This window comes from Sipha flava, unplaced genomic scaffold (genome assembly GCF_003268045.1).
Source record: "Sipha flava isolate LNK unplaced genomic scaffold, YSA_version1 107_pilon_pilon, whole genome shotgun sequence".
In the NCBI taxonomy this organism is placed as follows: domain Eukaryota; kingdom Metazoa; phylum Arthropoda; class Insecta; order Hemiptera; family Aphididae; genus Sipha; species Sipha flava.
In genome coordinates, this window is record NW_020271724.1 from 812190 (window position 1) to 832027 (window position 19838).

Genomic DNA, 19838 nt, shown 5'->3' on the forward strand with positions numbered 1-19838 from the left:
ACTTTAAAACATTAATTACTAAAAATCATATTGTAACGAATGTATCTACAATGTATGGCCTTCCCATCCTTCGCATTTAATTAAAAAAACATCCAATAAATAATAATTATTTATAATTATTATAACCATTAATTTTTTTTTCGTTATTTATAATACTTTTATTGTTGAAAACTGTTGTATTGTCATTTGATTGTAAATTATTCTCATATCTTCATTCATTATAAATATTTTGTATTTATAGAAATGTTAACAGTTCAGACGTTTAGTAAATAATACAATTATCATTATAAGATTTTACGTTCATTATGTGTATCGAAATTCGTCCATCTGTTGCCCAATTTAGTAGTTTCATAAGCTTATGCTGAAACTGTACCGACATATATCATGGTATAGAAACATCTTTCATGGATAATCAAATGCGTTTCTTTCGTGCGTGTTCAACTAACCGTTTTCTGGGTCGGAAATCGTATACGTATAATACTTTTTTCTTTAATCACATCACTAACGACTTAGCTCCCTTTGTCAATCAATTAGTACTTGCGCCAAACAATCTCTCGCGTGCTGTGCATGTTTTATTTCTATTTATTTATATAATTTTTTTGCTATTTGGCCAATCAGAGCATGTACGCTGTGTAGTACATATTTGTGAACGCATCATAGTCACAAGGCAAATAACGTGCGAATTGCATGTTAAAGACGATAAAGTTATACTTCCTAGTGAAATTCGATAAAAATTTAGCTGTCGTTGGTACTGGTACGTATAGGCGTGTTAATGCCGGTAGTCATATGATAAGGACTCAACATTTTTAAATGAAAAAAAATATATATTTATAGGCATATAGTAAACAATAAAACTGGTTCGTACAATGAGGAGAGAAAGTAGACCCGGAGTTCTCCGTAATAATGAGAGTATACATCATATGAAAAGAGAAGAGAATAGAGTACGAGATTGAGTATTCGCATAGGGAATAAAAAGAAAAGTAATGCGAGTTAAATCACAACAAGTAATTAAAGAAACTGAAGACAGGAAAAAAATGTTGACATTTTTTGGAACAACATCTATATTTATACACTAATATTGACCTTCGTCGAAAAAAATTCGCAAACTCCTATAAAATTGAATTCTACTGAAATTGCAGTTAAAAATACATAAATAAGTTAATGCTTGACAACCATTGAGAAATAAACAAGAAATACTGAAATTTACTATCAAAACTCTAATTTAATAAAATTTCTCATCTCTCATCGTCATTCTAAGTATATATTTATGTGTAGTAAAACGTTATTGTTAATATTTGTATTGTTTGTACTCAGTTGTTCTAATGAAAATAAAAATAACTAATACCAATCATCGGAACCTTTATGAAAATAAAATATTAAATAATATGAAATTTTACTCAAAAATTTTAAAAACATATTATTTTGAATTGAACTTAAAATCGTACCCGGGTCACCAAATCCCTAACACGCTCGTTTTCGACGAGTTTCAATTTAAATCATAATCTACCGATTTGTTTTAATTTTAAATTTAAATTTTTATTTTTATCATATTAATGGTAAGGATTTATTTTAAATGCCTAGTCCATGAACCAAATCTCATCACGCTCTTTCGTTTGCAGAATAAAAGTTGCCATTCTAAAACGTGAATATGATTTAAATTATAATATTGTATCGTACACATATGTCTGAAATTATACTTTAATAACATGGTTCGCTCTATTCATTCATATACCATATGATTATTTATGTTTAGGATGCTTTCGCATAAATCGGTTTCCATTGATGGACGGGACATTGCGAAATCACCTAGTCCACGCTATGTTAATTAAAGGGAAAGTGCCACATATAAAGATATTAAATTATAATAATTACCAAAACTGTCATGCATACTATTTTTGATTTCGTATAGACTTAAAGTGTTATGTTTGTCATAAAATTGTTTTTATGCTTATTTTTAATCGAATAATTTCGTCATGGTTTGTAATCTTAGCGATGAATAGTGTTTTTTCTATTTTTTTACTGTATTAAAATGTTTAACGGCCATAATCATTAATTATTTGACAACTATATTCTTATCTCAAATTAATTTATTGATTAAACTATACCTAGAGAAACTTATAGTTCACTGAGTTGTATGTTTCTAATAAAAATTTAAGGTATCTAACGTGACAATGAAGTGACGTCACGTAGCACCTAAGTCAATATAAATTATGTTCCCAGGTTGTATATTTCTTTACAAATATAAGAAATAAATTCCTTAGAATGTATTTGAAACATAAAATTGCATATACTTTATATGGTTATATGAGCCGTAGAAAATAAAAAAAAGTATTTCCAATATTGTATTCTGTTTTTACCAAACCTTACAACCTAACAACCTTATACAATATATCTATGGTTTTAAGATATAATTTTTGTCCATTAACTACTATTTGTTTTCTCAAAATGAATCGGTATTGACGCACATTATAATAAATGTGTGATAACATTTGGAAATGAAAATTCCAATCTTACTGTTCAGAATATATTATCTTTAAACGTTAGTACTCATTCGTGTATGTACACATATTTATTGTATTTCTATTTGTATATATTGAATGCAACATTCTGTTTAGGCCGTGGTCAATTGGATGCGGCCCCTTAACCGCATTCAGCCGGTCTGGGAACGAATTCTCAACGTAAATCCTTACGGACGAGCCTCGACGGTGCAGTTGGGGCGCGGCCTGGCAAACGAGTTCGAGAAACGGGTCACTGGGTCCTCGAGGATAGATAGTCACGGGAGATAAAACGTGTTATGGTGCGCCTAACTTGTATCTACTGGTGTTTTATTTTAAATGTGTAAAAAAAAAAAATTATACTCTTCACAAAACGTTTAATAACGAAGCACGCACTCTGCTTAAATACGCTTGTACATGATTTTGATGCTTGACCATCATGTGAGTCCATCAAATAAGTTTAACGAGTAGAGTTGAAAAAACTCGAGACGTGTGTATTTTTAATTCGAAAAAATAATTAACTACTAGTGTAACAATGACTTACATAGTTTCCGCGATTATATCCCGTAATTTTAATAGAATGGTTGGGATCAAAAACGTCAAAATCTTATGTAAAATGTTAGATAAGATAAATGAGAAAATTATATAAATAATTTTTTTAAATATATTGTTTCTTAATTACTACATCTATTAAACTTATTTACGTATTAATTCGATAGATATATTATCATATTTTATATTGATTTCAGTAATATATGTATAAGTAATGATGTTTCGCTAAATTCATAAATTTCCGATTTTTTATGAAATCGATGAGGCTTTAATAATATATATATTATTACAGTTAAATAATTAATTAAATAAAACAAATCGTTCAAATATTACAAATATTTAAAAATTATTATGCAAATACTAATTGTAATAATAAAAAAAAATTAAGCCGAACATCTATATCCATTATCTTATGGTTAGTACCTGTAAAATTGTACATGCAATGTAAATATTTTGTGAAATTTCATAAAAATAAAATAACCTACACCAATTTAGAATTTCATTGAATTACTTGTTTACCAGATTATTGTTTGACAGATATATGTAAAGGATTTAAAGATCATTTATTTATTTCTAATCACGTCTACAATAGTTTGATTGCATCCAAATTGGGTCCCGAATTTAAAATTACTACACTAATTGGGTTCAGAATTATTTTAGGTACTACACTAGTTGGGTTCCGGATTTGTATAGGTACTACACTAATGGGGTCCTGAATTATTTTAGGTATACACTAGTTTCTGAATATTATTTGGTAAGTACTATATTATATTAATATTTTCCTACCCATTTTAATAGACTTAGGACTGTCTATGATCTATTTAGACCACAGGTATGGTTAAAAATGTTTTTATAGTTTTTTTTTGTTTTATTTTTTAGTTTCTTTTCCATTAATTTTTATTTATATTATAAAAAGGTTTTAACATTTTTATTATTTTTTCATTTACCTAAATAGCTATAATTATATTATATAATATGTAGTTTTATCCTTAATTTTTAATATTTTTACCTACACAATTCTAATAATTTATATTTTAATGGAAAAGAAACTAAAAAACAAAAAAAAAAAAACTATAAAAACATATTTAACCATACCTGTGATCTAAATAGATCATAGACAATCCTAAGTCTGTTAAAATGGGAAAGAAAATGTTAGTATAATGTAGTAATTACCAAAAAATATTCAGGAACTAGTGTAATACCTAAAATAGTTCAGGACCCAATTAATGTAATGCCTATAAAATCCGGGACCCTACTAATGTAGTACCTATAAAAATCCGGTACCCAACTAGTACACTACCTGCAATTAGCCCCTAGTACTCGGGACCCAACTCAGATGAATAATTTAAGAGTATATTGTTCGAACGTTCATACAATTTTCAAAAATTATTAATTATTAATCAAATAATATAAATCATTAAACTGCACTACTATTTGTCGCGTATTGTACATTGATATACAGTTACACTATATATATATATATATCGGAGAGGTAATGACTGCAATATGTATAAATATAACGGCGCTACGTCATCTAATATGTTGCTTATTTCATAAAATTAACAATTATATTTTAACTTACTCATTAAATTGGCATTGAAATGTTATTTAATCCATACATTTGTGGCAGCCAAATTGTCGAATTTGTGTATTTGATTACAGAATCATTGATTTCATGAAATCGATAATTTCACGAATCTGGCATTACATAAATATAAAATATTAATATTAATATACGAGTTCATGGATATAAATTGAAAAATATTTTCATTGATGTGGAATAATTATTTGATTAATGTCGTAATATAAAAATAAGCAAAATATCTCTGAAAATCACGAATTTAACATGCGTGAGGCTGTTTGTATTTGCTTCAAAATGTCCTTGCATATCACGCTGCAGTGTACATTATACATTATTACCTTACGTGACTGTTTTATTCTAATGCACATACATTATTAACAGTAAACAACTACGTATGTTTACTCGTATATTTAGTACCTATACAATTTCGGAGGACGTATACTCATCAATATTAACATTTCAACAATTATTATACTATATAATGAGGAATTCAATTATGTCAGCACATTTTAATCACTAACTAATTACTATACCAGTCATTGTTTCGTATAAAAAACCAAAACAGACACGCACAAGCACAAGTTCAACTAAACGGAGGCCATTCAAGGGGATAAATTTAATAAATTCATTATTATAGAGCAATATACTGTTTGGCATAAAACTTTGTTATAAATAAAGGCTGTTGAATATTTTTAAAAAGAATCGATTTTTTTACTGAACGTATTCCGTATCCGCCGACCGGTGTAGGTCTTATGCAAACTTACTACAATTTTCAAAATATTCATACGACATTACGTTTAATTTTAAATTAATGATATCCCCTAAGCTAGTTTATACAGAACATAGTGATACGCGTCCAGGGAAACTTGAATAAATCTTCATTACGGTATTGAAATCGTGACTGGTACGTGTGTCCATGAAGGGGTTCCCTAGGGAGACTTTATTAAAATATCCAACATCCAATATAAGCAATACTAAAGTAACATACAAAACAACAACTAAAATTACCGTGGACACTATAATGGTTCAGATCCAGTATTATTTATACCAGTATATGGTATATACTCGCAATTGCGTATCATGAAATGTTACACTCAAACAATTCAATGTTAATTAAATAGAGAAATCGAACACCACATTATTTTTTATATACGATCGCATATATACTATAACATGATAGAACCATATTAACACATAATATATTGAATATAATTCTACATTTAAATGTAATTATTAATTTTCAACTACCTTACTAGGATATTATAGAATATAATATCGACAATTAAAAGTTCGTTTTGTTTGCATAGAACGATAAAAATATAATATATACCTATTGAAAATGTAATTATAAATAAAATTTATGTATGACGGACAAAATATATAGCTTTATTATTTATTTAGTATAGCTTTATTATTAAATTTATTATAAAATAGTAAGCTTATTATAACATGTAGAAAAAATTATAGCTCACTTTAACGTATAGTAGTCAAAGTGCCAACATAACTGAAAATATAAAACAGTAAATGTTTTAATTTTTAATGTAGAATAGCTTACCTAAGTATTAACTAGATAAAACCATGATGTAATAAACTAGGTATGATACACAGTTAGGATACGCATACATTCCCGGTCGCCTTAAATAGTGCAATATGACGTTGGACTTTCGCCGGTTTTCATTGGTTGTATATTATATTATTGTGATACTCTAATTACTCGTCAAACTATTGTTAAACATGATTCCATGAACCTATAAGTAATTAACTATTTTATATTGTAAATTGTAGAAAATTTACTTATTGAAAATAACAATATTTATTTAATAACATTATTAACACAGATTAGATTAAAAGCATAAAAAATTAGGATCAACACTAATTTAATAAGTAAATATATTTGCTAAAAAAATGTTGATAAAAACGAGATATTCGGTTACCGCTAAAAGAGTTTGAAGTCATGATAATAAGTAAACCAATGAGAAGTTGTGAAAAATTAGCTCTATATTTGCACAACATAAGACTAACATACGACTGTTGACATATTACCTAGCTTATTATATCACGAATAAAGCTATATTTGTAACATGTAATACAAAACCTATAGTTTTTTTTTTTTTAAATAATCAAATAAATATATAAGGTAGCATTTTGTATTTTTTTAAATCAATTAAAATTAGAGTTAAGTATCTATTTGTCTGCAGTATACTATTTTCCAATACCGAACAACTTCATTTTTCAGAATAATATGCGTAGGATCTAAAAAAAACAAAAAAATTAAAATGCTTTTCATTTTAAAAGTTGAATGTACGCTTATAATAAGGTATTTAATAAACAATAGCTTTTAAATAAATCCTTTAAGACGTATCTAAATTAAAAAAAAAATACTATGTACAGTTTTTTAAAAAAAATAACGAACTATGACTAACTGACAAATATTTAAAAAATGTATTTACTATAATTTTTTATGCCTAATTTTGTATCGTCAAAAAGAAATATAATATATATTCATTGAAATTTTAAATGCTTGATGGTTAGCGTGATAAATTTAAAACTTTTTGTTTTGTAATTAAAGTGCAAAAACTTAACAAAACATCTAAAATATTTGTAGATAATTTATCAACTTGTGTGTACGTTCAAAAAAAAAAAAAAAAAAGATCACTGTACAAAAATACCTGTTTAAGAAATAATGAAAAATTAAAAAAATCTATAAAAAATTATTAGCAGAGATGTGTGTATGCTACCATAAGTACATTGACATCTATCTTCAGGTATTATTATGCAAAACAAACTAATCTATTTCGGAGGTAACTGCAATAGTTTACCATCATTGTTATAAAGTTCATTTTGAGATTTTATTGTATTATATTGTTTATCAGTTTAATATAATATTTATTGTCAAGTATAAATATACTTTAAATGTAACAAGAAAGTAATAAGTAAAAGTGATATTAGATTAAATAATTGTAAAGGATTGCGTCGTAGAACGTTGTGAATATGGATGTCAAAAAGTATTTAAGCGATGAAAATATTATTAGGTATATTAATATAATTATAAAAATACTAAATTATACATATATTATTTCGATTGGTATGTAAAAATAATTTCTGAGCGATTAAACTTTGTCGACCAATATTGTATAGTACCAGAACGCTTACAACGTGAAAATGCAAGGAGAACCAATACAATTTCTCATAAAGTTAATGTTATTTTGACGGTATTATCTTGAAGAAAATGTGTCTCTCTTTTAGTTCTTTTGTGGATGTACGTACGATCTTCATTGTACGGCTCAAGGGCTATTACAATTCGCAGGTAAAATGCCATGTATTTATAAATGTACATCGCGGTAGTAGGTATAAAATAAGTGTGTCATCGGTATTTCTATAGAACTATCCGCCTATGGCGTATCAATAGATAAAATTGTTCTCATAAATCGCAAACTGTCATGCACCCATGCCCAAGTACGAGAGTTATTAATGTTTACGATAATGAATAAAAATACGTTTTTCAACTTAAACAAAATCATTGTAAAAACTTAGAGAACAAAAAGAACAGAAAAATCAAAATTAGCGAATTCAACGACCCTTGTGTAAGTTTGGTGAACTCGTGGCAAATATAATAAAACATATGTATCTACTTAAATGTGTTGGTAGCAACGGTGACTGTACAGCGTTCATCCGAAGGTCAAGAAGTACCGGTAGCGTTTCGTGAACTCTTATCCTCATACTGTTTGCGTGGTAGGTCAAAATCCGGATGAAACCGTAACCGGAACCATACTTACACACAATCTGAGCATATTAAACTTCCATGCAACTCATATATTATAGACATTTTAGTTCGTTGATCCCAAAAATAATCAATTTATTTAGAGGTGATTGAGAAGTAAAAAAAAAAAAAAATACCGGTTTACTGAAATCTGATCCGACTTATAGAATCAAAATTATAGCTTAAATTTGCTGTCCTCTATAGAACATGATCAACTATCCAAATTTTCTAAGATTATTGGAAGAATTTATATTGGTATATACGAGTAGGTATTAACAAAATTAGGTTAACTTGTTACTTATGTACAAGAATTATTTCTTTCTTATTTACAATATTATAGTATGTGCAGATCAGTTGTAAGAATATGTAAAATATATGCAGAAATCTGTTAGTGCGTTCCCGTTTAACTTTTTTTTACGTATATATTTACCTTGTATATTTTTGAAGTTAAAATAACTCTTTGGACCAAGACTTTTAACTGTTTATATTAATTTTATTTTTCTGTACTACTTATGGCGTAATGTATTTTCGATTAATTAACAAACCGTTTAGTTTACTTGAGTTAAGTAATTCGTCTGTACACTGCAAATCGTATTAACGATTCAAGTTATTGCTATAGTATAACTTAGAAGTTCGGTATTGTGTTAATATCAAGTTCATAACTCATAACTATTTTCGAGTTAATTATTTGAATTATGCTTTACTCGTTTATGCATTCTCGTATTCAATGACGCAGCAAGTAATTCATTTTATTTTTAATTCTGAATTCGTATAATTTCCCTGTCTAAATGTGATTAGAAATTTAACGACGAAAGTCGTTATTAAAGAATTATGAAGGAAATAGAAATCTTTATTTTATTTTGAAATAGCTTTGTAATTGCTAGACAAGACTAAAGGAAAAATAACTATATAATTTTCAAATAGTCTGGACACATTCTTAAAGATTTACGTAAAACGGTAAATAACTACATCATTTTTTGGTTAACGGGCTTTAGAAAGGTTTACGCATAATATCAAAATGGAGCGAAAAAAATACAGTTGAAAATATTTCGAAGGAAAAAAAGGCACTCTAGTCATACTTGTTAGCGTCTACAATTTCTTCGTGTTGCTAATGTACCTAAAAAAAAAAAAAAAAATAAAAAATAAAAAAAAAAAAAAACGTTGACGACAATTCCGAAAAAATACACACATGTGTACTCCCCGTAATTATACCTTGTGTACATTCTTCGACTTATACAGTTTAATCATAATGAAGTTCTTCAAGCGACAAACCAATAACAACTGTGAAATCCAGTATAGCTGTCAATATTTCTATAACAAAATGTCCATAGTTTTTACCATACATTGTGTTGTATAATAATATACTATAATTAAATAAAATTATACGAGATGTACGTGTACACTGTTCATAGACCAATAAAATTGTGCACGGTACGTTTAATCCTGTGTGTTGTGTTTATTTTGTTTAAAATACCCGTTCATAGTTGTTGTTCTATACAAATTTTAACCAGTGCTTATGGAAAATAATTTGTCATAAGATTAGATAGCCAATGAAAAACTTGTATACTGTGAATTATTTTAAATACTAATTGTCCTAATTAATTAATTAATTAATTATAGACAGCTAAATCACCATTTATTTTCGTTATCTACACGATTAAAATGTTTATTTAAAATAATATTATTATATATTGTTATATATACATTGTGTATGTACAATATTTTTATTGTATATGCAATTTTTTTTAAAAAAAAATTATACAACTTAAAACATATTATTATAAATTTTAATTTTTCGCAACAAATGCAATTTATAAGGATACTGGTTATTATAAACAAAGCTGTAATTATTAAATAATGTCTACGTCTCTTTGTAAGTGAATGTGATTGTTCAAAGTATTCCATATAAGAAAGAATCGTTTGTTTTTTAGAAACTTTTAGACTGAGATGTGTATCATATAGGTATCTCCTCAACATACGTGAAACTTAATTCAACAATAATAATAATAATACTCATGTGTGTTTGGTATATTTTGTTTTTCCAGACAAACGATGTCCTTGCAGATGCCGGTGACGGAAGACACGCCTCCCGACATGTTGTCTGGGGCAATGGATCTAAATGTGATTCTACCTAACGGTTCCGTGATCAAGATGAGTGTCGAGAGAAGGTCAGTATCTATTGAAATTTTACGGTGTGTAGTACTGTTATATTGCTGGTACACGATCAGTATTGTTTTCAAATGAATGACCAAGATTTTCTCACTTTTTTTATCGAACGTTCATTTAAATTTACTATGAGTATGCAAAATTAAATAAATATTTTCAATGCAAACAGTATTATCAATTATCATATAATTGGATTGAGTTATAGTAATTTTGCAGACGTTTAGATTTAGTAGGTATTCAAGCTGTTAAATGAAGAATGTTTCGTTACTTTGTACTGATTAATTAAACATTTTACTCTAGGATTTTCGTGGATAAACTGTAATCTCATCTCAAATTAAATTGCATAAAATCAATAAAAAACAATACAAACGCTTTATTAACTAATTATTTTAGTTTTGTAAAACGTAAACCATTTTCAATAAAATATTCTCAAGCTATCTACTAAAAAAATGAACTTCATGGGATATTTTCTTATTATATTATTGAGTAATTTATTCTTAATCTTATTTAATAAAATCACAATATCGATTTATATTTAATGTATTGTAAACATAGTCTAGCATGGTTTTTAATATAAATACATTATTGATAACAACACATTCTTACACCTCTTAAAAAACATTATATTAATTCAAGATAATCAAAACAAATAAATCATCAAAAATTACTAATAAGAATAAATAAATACACCCAACGCCGGATTAAGGGGGTTCTAGCCGGGGCAGTAGCCCCGGGGCCCTCTCGAGTACCCAAGTGAAAGGAGCTCAAACAATTTTAAGCCAATACACATTTTTTTATCATACTAAAATTAGTAGTTTTACAGACATAAATTGTACATAACTATTAATATTATAATTTTATAATGCAAATGACAATTTGTGAAATAGTTAAAAAAAATGTATCGTTCTGTGAGCGTAGTGAGCATCTTTGTAAAGCATGTTTTGTCAAAAGGGCCCATATAAAACTTCAGCCCCGGGGCTCAATAATCCAGCCTTGAACACACCCATCTGTTATGGCTAATTGTTAACATCATGAGTTATGAAAATAAAGTTGATTCTTTTCACGTATATAGTATATATTTTATTTTTTTAAAAATTATTATACGGAATAACAAATTAAAATACATTTTTTTAGTTCATATATTAATATTCTTGTAGATTTTTTACATATAAAAAGTTGAAGAATACTTTTTCAGTGGACATTCAAATAATCGACCATATTCTTATGTATTTTTTACTAAAATGTTTCATTATAATTTTGTCATAAATAAAATTAAAAGGTTTTTAAAAATGCCCTAATTATATTAAATATATCTTCGAGTCATATGTAATCCAATTTAACCATTAGTATACTTTTCACTTTTTGTAATTGTACAATTGGGTATTATTTTTTTTTTTTTTTGTGGTATGGAATGTTATTATAATGATATACATTACCCAAATATTTTAAAATCCATCCATTACCTATTTAATAAAAAAAGTAGTACGAACAAATATTTATAATTTCTCAAATTAAATTAGTTTATATTATAATAAAAATACATATACTGTACAAATGCAGTATGCAAGTACACAAAATATAAAAATAATGAAAACCATAAATGATTTTTATTTGTAGGTACATATCTATACATTTTTAGCTTAGAAATAAAATCATTAAATCAATAATTGTATACTAATAGCTTTCTATTTTAACTTGTTATTTTAGTAAAAATTGATAGTTATAAATTATGAGAAATAATTTTTTTCTATAATTTAAAATGTAGTCATTTTATAAAAACTTGGGACATTTTGTAATAACATTTTTTTAGAACTTGTTTCTTAAATATTTATATCCATAGATTTGTATTTTGCAAGAACAAAAATTTAAATGTGTATACTATCTAATATATACTAAAAATACAACATAATTATCTGAAATTAAATGTTCTAATGATTTGTTGAATTAAAGAAATTAAAAATACTTATTAATAAATATTGTTTATAATTATTATAATTTTGTTTTGCACGTTTACGCGAATAATATGAATTATTGCCTTAATGGTGTCATTAAATATTTCATAATATAATTGTAATTTAATTATTTTGAAAGTTAATTGGTATTTATATTTTATTAATCTTTGAACCCGCTGTTCTTTCTACATAAAACAGTTTGCAAACAGCTAGTATTTATGATATTTTACCTTCTGTTTAATGCAATATCATACTTTAACCTTATGAAATCATTTTTAGAATAATAATTTAGGTACATAAAAAAAATATATAGTGAATAGCATGCAAAATTAGTAACAACTATAACAGCTTTAAAATTCATTTAAATAAAACTAAGCAGTCTTAAGGAACACAAAATGTTGAGTAACGATTTTACTTCGGCTCAAATTAAAAGACCATTCATAATTTATTTTAAATTGTAAATACTAATTCGTTGAAATAATAATAAAAAAAAACCCCATTATTAACAGAAAATCTAAAATAGACTTTTGATAATTTATTAGTAAGCAAAAATATTAGCGTTTATAAATTATAAATACTTCCAATATATTTGTACGGTATTTTTGTCAGAAAAAAATAAAAATCTCTAGAACCTAGTAATAATGACGGGGGCTTTCTACACGAAAAAAACTATAATCAAATTTGAAACCCATTGTCCTGGCGAAAATGTTAATTGACAGAAGAGTGTGTCACTGCCAACGGCCGTACTGTTGAACACAATGCGGATGTACCTATGCAGATTCTTATAGTATATGCACATGTTGGTAGAGATGTATTGTTACAGGTCATTGGGTTTCGCATTGGGGAATGGACTGAAACAAAGAATTTGCTAAGAGGGAAAACAATCAATCTAATTTACAGAAATAATTATACATTGTTTTTTCTTTTCGTTTTGTTTTTAGCACGCCAATGATGGACTTGCTTGTACAAATCACTACTGCCCACAAACTATCGCCTGGTAATCATGCAATACATGCTATTGGTGACCGTGGAATTCTACCATATAAACCTAGCACTCCTATTGGTAAGCAATCATATTTTGTTCGAGATATTTTCAGAATTGCTGGTAAACCGACTACAGTTGTTAATATTGTGCACAAATACATTTGGTTACAAATAAATTGGTATTCGTGACAATATATGAAAATATATATACATTTATCGGTCTAGTTTGTTGGTACCTTCAACTACCTCTGTATTATGATTTGACAACTATCTGACATATACTGAATGACATGCAAATACAATTATGCTTTGATTAATTGATAATGACTGAGAAAATATAAATAAGCTTTCATAATGTTATCAATTAAAAGCTGAAATAGTTTTAAATAAGATTTTATTGACAGTACGAAAGTGTCTATATTTTTTAACTATATTGTTTCTTACTTATTGAATGCAAACTTTTTATTAAAGTGGAAAAAAACCGATTACATTTTTTTTAACTATTTTATACTAAAATCATCCACTGTAAATTATGAAAGCTATAAAATAATTTTAAAATAAACCAATTTAAAATTATTTTAATTTTACTAAATTATTTTTTAATTATTAAAAAAATGCTTAGTACTAAAATTAATTAAAATACTTTACAGTTCTATTTATTATCATAAACTATTATTTAAAAAAAGTTAAGTCCTATTTATTTAATTTCAATATGTGTGATATTTAATTAATTTTTGAATTCCTATTTTGACGTTTTAAATCTTACATTATTGTATATTTGAAATAATTTTAAAATAAAGGATTTTATAATACATAAATAATACATTATAATACTTATAATACGTAAAAATATTTTATTTTAATGTTAAACTTTGTATAAATGTTGAATACTTATTTATTAGAATATTTAAGAAATAAATTTAAGATTTAACTTTTAAATTAGTAACTTTTAAAATGTATTTTTGGCAAATCCAAATTAATTATTCACGTATTGTTTAAATGCGTTATATTATTAGACTGTTTATGATTAATAATGTAACACCATCGGAAAATTGCAATATATTTCATAAATTGCATTGTTTGACCTTTGACACATTTTAATCGGAAGTTCTCCCTCTCTTTCACAGGTGCCCTTGATACATGGACAGTGAACATCGTTCCTAAAAACTTGAATAAGAACGGCAGGTATCAAAGCCAGTCATCTATTATCAAATGCATAACGAAACCATTCGAACAAACTTTTCGCCTTCAGGTACAGAATATTTTTTTAAACATTTCATTATTTTTCTTCTGCCTAGTTAGATTAATATTTGTATTTTTCATTTTTAGGTACATTTACCGAGAAATCAACTTTACGTAACCCGAATTAGTCCAAAAACGCAACTAAACAATATTTTAAAACAAATATGTTTTGAGAAAAACCTTGATCCGAACAAGTACACCTTAAGAAAACCAGGTATGTGTTCAACATAAATGCTCATTATATTATATTTATGTATATTATTACAAAGTATTATACATCAACACAGACAATAATGTCATTTACAACATTTGTAAATGATTATATTATTCGAAATTTAAAACTGAACATTATTATGTCGCTTATCGAAAAGTACCTATATGTACTAATTGACTATCGAAATATGAATTTAAAAATGTTTATAAAAAAAAATTATTTTCATATTGAATTCATACTTTTTTATATGATACATATGTAATGGTAGATTTATTGGTTTTAATGATTTCTTAAAAATAGTTTTACTGATAAATAACTATATTCATCATTACGTAAACATACTTGTTAAATTTCAAATACCATTGGTTACGACTGCATAAAATCTTTAATTCACCAAAATATATTATTATAATGTTTATTATTATGATCAATTAACTAACCATTTTTATTTCAAAATATAAATATGAAAAAATTTGATGGACGTAATCGTTATATATTTAAACATTTTAATATTAAAATTGATTTATTAACTATAAATTGACATAAAACTATTATTTACACACTTATCATTTCTTATTCGATTTAATATTAGTTAAGAAATATTGCTGGGTTCATCGTTATAACCCTTAATTGTTTTATACTGTTACTACACAATTTGATACGCCCAAGATGTCACAAATGTTTCTGTTCATGAACTAATTTTTTTCAAAATGGACTTGAATTCCTAAATGTTTACGGCACGAATTTTCAGTCAATCCAAAAAAATCCGAATGATGCAAAATGTATTGAATACACTATGTAATTCATAAAGGTTTACTGCACATATTAAATAATCTGTGTTGCCTTATTAATATATTTATAATTTTGTCATTTTATTAATAAAATCTCAACTCAAGGAATATAATTTATATTATTTTTAGAATAAATAATTTCTCAAAAATATGTATTAAAATTAAGTTGTTGTTAAAAATAAAATAAAGTGTTACTATTCATAACGATTTTTATTGTTAAGTTTATTGAATATAATTCCACTTTATTAAAATTATCATGTTCTTGTATGGTAAATTTATTTTGTGTAATCCTCTTTTATTTTTATATCACTGATGTTTACCAGACATTGTTACTACGACTGCGCCTTATTTAAATTCCTTTCAATGCTTACAAAATTATTTTTCTATCTAATATTTGCTCCCAAATTCCTTACATTTTTTGTCAAGTACTCTGTGATATCTTATCTGCGAATTTAAACTCGCGAAAAGAATATAATACTACAGATGTAAAGTTCTAGCTTTTTAACAACGTAGTTTCATAGAAATCAACATTAAATTCACAAATTTATTTATTTTGCACAATTTTTTTGTTTTTAGACAAATTGAATGAGCCATTGAACTTAAGTAAATCATTAGTTGAATATAAACTACAGCAGTTATCTTTAGTGTTGAACACTAATCGCACTCTCATCGGTGGTTTATCTTCGGATGACATAATGTCCCGGACACCTAAAAAATTTTCGGTAACGTATACAGCATATGATTATTATTAATATTCTACAGTTATTTTTCATGGGCGTTCTAAATAACATTCATGTTCAAAATACAATTGTCTTACTATTTAATAATTAGTAGCAAATATACCTTTACTTTCGCAGAATATCATTGAATCTATTGTTACACGAATAATTTTTATTTATTTACTATGCACATTAAGCTTAACTTAATTATGTACTTACTGATTATAGTGCGATGATAGTTTGAGCAGTGGTAGCTTGGGCGGTAGAAGTTTAAGTCCTACAAGATCCGATGAATCGTCAGACACGCCACGCCGCTCATTAATGGTCAAAGTATTGCCGTCCAGACCAGTACGCAAAAGAAGACTAGCTCCAAAACCACCATCGGTAACATATCTAACATTATAGTTCACTATTTAGCTAAAATATTTCTGACAAGTAAACATTTTAGCAACAACGAAATGCTCCAGAACCGACGATAATTTCTCATTCCCGAAACAGTTCTGACAGTAGTGGATACCACGAATCGTCAGTGCTTAGTGATGCTGTTGACTGCAGGTAACATAAAAATGTAGTAATTGACGATGTCAAATTGTACCAACAAGTAAAGAAATTTTAATGGGTAAGAAATATCAAATAATTTATTTTTATATTTTGTAGTGTTGGGATAACGAGGCCGGAGAAGTTTACTTCTACCAAAACGTCTGGCCCGAGTATATCGCGTTCAATGACCAATCTCCAAGCTTGCGGACAAAAGCAAAACCAGTTCTCCGAAATACCTTTTATGTCTAACAACATAGGTCAATCAAAACATTCGGTATCTACTACGTCACTTATTTCTATTCAAAGTAAGTAAAATAACTTTTTTTTTTTTTTGAAAATCATATATAACGTATGAACATGTAAATGTGAATGTAAATATTAAATAATTTTGCATGTTTCAATTTATCTAGTTCTATGATAAAAATCAATAAACTTATATTTTTATGCTGTAAATACCTAACTAAAGAAAACTGTAAATAATTTGTACTTCTAGGTCGTAAAAAGAAATCTGCACCTCTTCCACCACTAGCAAATAAACCTAAGCTAGCACCACCACAAGAAGAACCTGAATATGAACAAGAAACACAGCGAAAATCACAAACACTGCCTGTCACTACAAAAACATTTATAACAGAAGCGAAAGAAAAATCAAAAACTGTTTCCAGAATAGAAATGAACAATAATGTAGTTGAACCTAATCTATCCCCAGCAACATCCTCATTGTCATCACTTAGTCGATCCGATGTAGATAGAGGTATGTTACCTAAGAAACCAACTGTCCTAAAATATTCCAAAATACCTTTAAGCTTTTTATCTAGTGATCCTGCTATTAAATATAAATCTACAGTAACACTAAACAATGTAAATGATGTAGACAATAACACTGTTTTTAATAGTCAGTACAAAACTGAATCTTGGAATAAATTTTTAGAACATCTAAATGATGTCTTGGCTTGTAAAAATGAAGAATATGTTTAAACCCTCTAAAACATTATACTTTATGTACATATTATTATTTTTATCATATTTTTAATCTTAGCTTGCTTGGCTTAACTATGTATATTAAAACCCAATTTAGATTTGAATGAACCCACATCTCCCACATCCTCAATTGTAGTAGGTTGTAAATACTTGTCAAAATTGGAATTGAAATCGAAAAGACCAGCACCCAAACCACCTGTGCGATCTTCAACAATAAAACGACCAGAGGCGTCCAATCAACCTACCAATTTGACCATTGTACCTCGATTGTCTTCAGGTGCTTTACTAAACTTCTTCTTTCGTTTTTCTGTGCTTTATGTGCTCTTTTAAATTATGGTGTTGGAAAATTGTAAATTTTAAACAGGAACATTAATCTCAAATGTGAAACTTAAATAGGTTCTACAGCTGACGAAGATGAACTGCGTATGGATGACGATGAAATTGATCGCATTTTCGGAGATGCAACCAGTGGTTACGATACGCCATCCATCGTTACTGTAAAAGAAAACCACACAGACGTCCCAGATATAGATTGGGAGTATAAATTACCAGATCCTCCATCGGCATTTAGAGATGATGATCATTCGCCTACGGTAACGATGTTCGATACAGTGACCATTGGTAATCTGAAAGATGTCGTACTTCAAGAAGAACCGAATGTAAATAGTTCTTCAGAAGTGAAGGAAGATTGCATTACTGTAGAAGAGTCTGTCAAGAAAATAATTGGAGACGAGTACCATTGTTTTCCACAAGATTCTGGAGTAGGTTCAGACGATTCGTCGTTGCCATCTAGTTGTGAAGAGAAGATACACTCGGAAGAGAAACCCGTAAAAATAGTTGATCCCAAAGAATCTAAATTAAATAATTTTAAAATCGTTGCTTACGACGAAGACTGTTCTAGACCCAAAGAAATATTTTGTGACGAATCTGTCAAAACATGGAAGACGACACAAATAGCCCGAGAATCAAACCCCGCTTACAAATCGTATACATCGAACTTGGTTAATAGACACAAATCATTCAGTACGGATAGAACTAACTTTTCTATCACGGTCAAGCGGAGTACGTCTCATATAAGTCTTTTAAGTGGTAATATCAAACCATCAAATCGATTGGCTAAGCATTATATTGGACGAACTTACTCTACCGAACGACTGAATTATGATGAAGATTCTATAGTAAAAAGATCGTTTAGCGTGGACAACATAACAGAAGGTTAGTCAAAAACCATAATTTATATATATATATATTCATTCGTGATTAATATGTATGACTAATTTTATTGTAGATGCACAAGAAAGTAGTCAAGACTGCGAGCAAGAGATAATACCAAAAAAAATTGAACCCACACTAGAACAATCTTCTCCCTTACATTCCCTTCAGGTATTTTTATTTATACATATACGTATAAAATTAATTACATGGTTTAATACATAAAATAGTAATTTGTCTTTATTTATCTAATGTAGTTATAGTTCGTAAATCCTTCTCGTTTGTAATGAATAGGTAAAATGATTGAATACATTTATTACGATATGATTATAATATATATGATCAGATAAACTGTTTATCAAATAAAGTAGTTTTAAAATTTTACAAAACTAGAAGAAACCGATGGTTTTCAATGATTATAATGGAAAAATTATTTTATTTATCTAAATGTTTTTGCCTTGTTCGGAGAATATAATTACGTTTTCTCATATAAAACCTTATATTAATGAAAATTAAATGTTTACTAATTTCACAGATTTTAAAAACGATTCTCCCTCAAATCGAAGATCACAAAACCAAAGAAAACTGCGAGAATAAAAATTCAAGGTAAACAAAAAATCCACAGTGTAATCAATTGCATTGCCCGTG

The 19838-nt window shown here is 27.3% G+C and overlaps 1 protein-coding gene across 8 annotated transcripts in view; it reads left to right on the plus strand.

Annotated features, from left to right (window-relative positions):
* Positions 1-19838, plus strand: part of LOC112685432 (cordon-bleu protein-like 1) — a 98725-nt gene that overhangs the window by 77643 nt on the left and 1244 nt on the right. For 5 of the 8 annotated variants that reach the window (XM_025557313.1, XM_025557322.1, XM_025557330.1 and 2 more), the window contains 13 exons: positions 10435-10557; positions 13449-13570; positions 14619-14743; positions 14821-14947; positions 16315-16460; positions 16686-16841; positions 16906-17012; positions 17115-17302; positions 17491-17751; positions 18076-18255; positions 18375-19193; positions 19267-19361; positions 19726-19796. In XM_025557313.1, the coding sequence (XP_025413098.1) occupies positions 10435-10557; positions 13449-13570; positions 14619-14743; positions 14821-14947; positions 16315-16460; positions 16686-16841; positions 16906-17012; positions 17115-17302; positions 17491-17751; positions 18076-18255; positions 18375-19193; positions 19267-19361; positions 19726-19796 (2520 nt within the window). Of the gene's footprint in view, positions 1-2615; positions 2798-10434; positions 10558-13448; positions 13571-14618; positions 14744-14820; positions 14948-16314; positions 16461-16685; positions 16842-16905; positions 17013-17114; positions 17303-17490; positions 17752-18075; positions 18256-18374; positions 19194-19266; positions 19362-19725; positions 19797-19838 lie in introns of all 8 variants that reach the window. The other 3 variants (XM_025557340.1, XM_025557353.1, XM_025557364.1) reach the window with 2 other exon arrangements.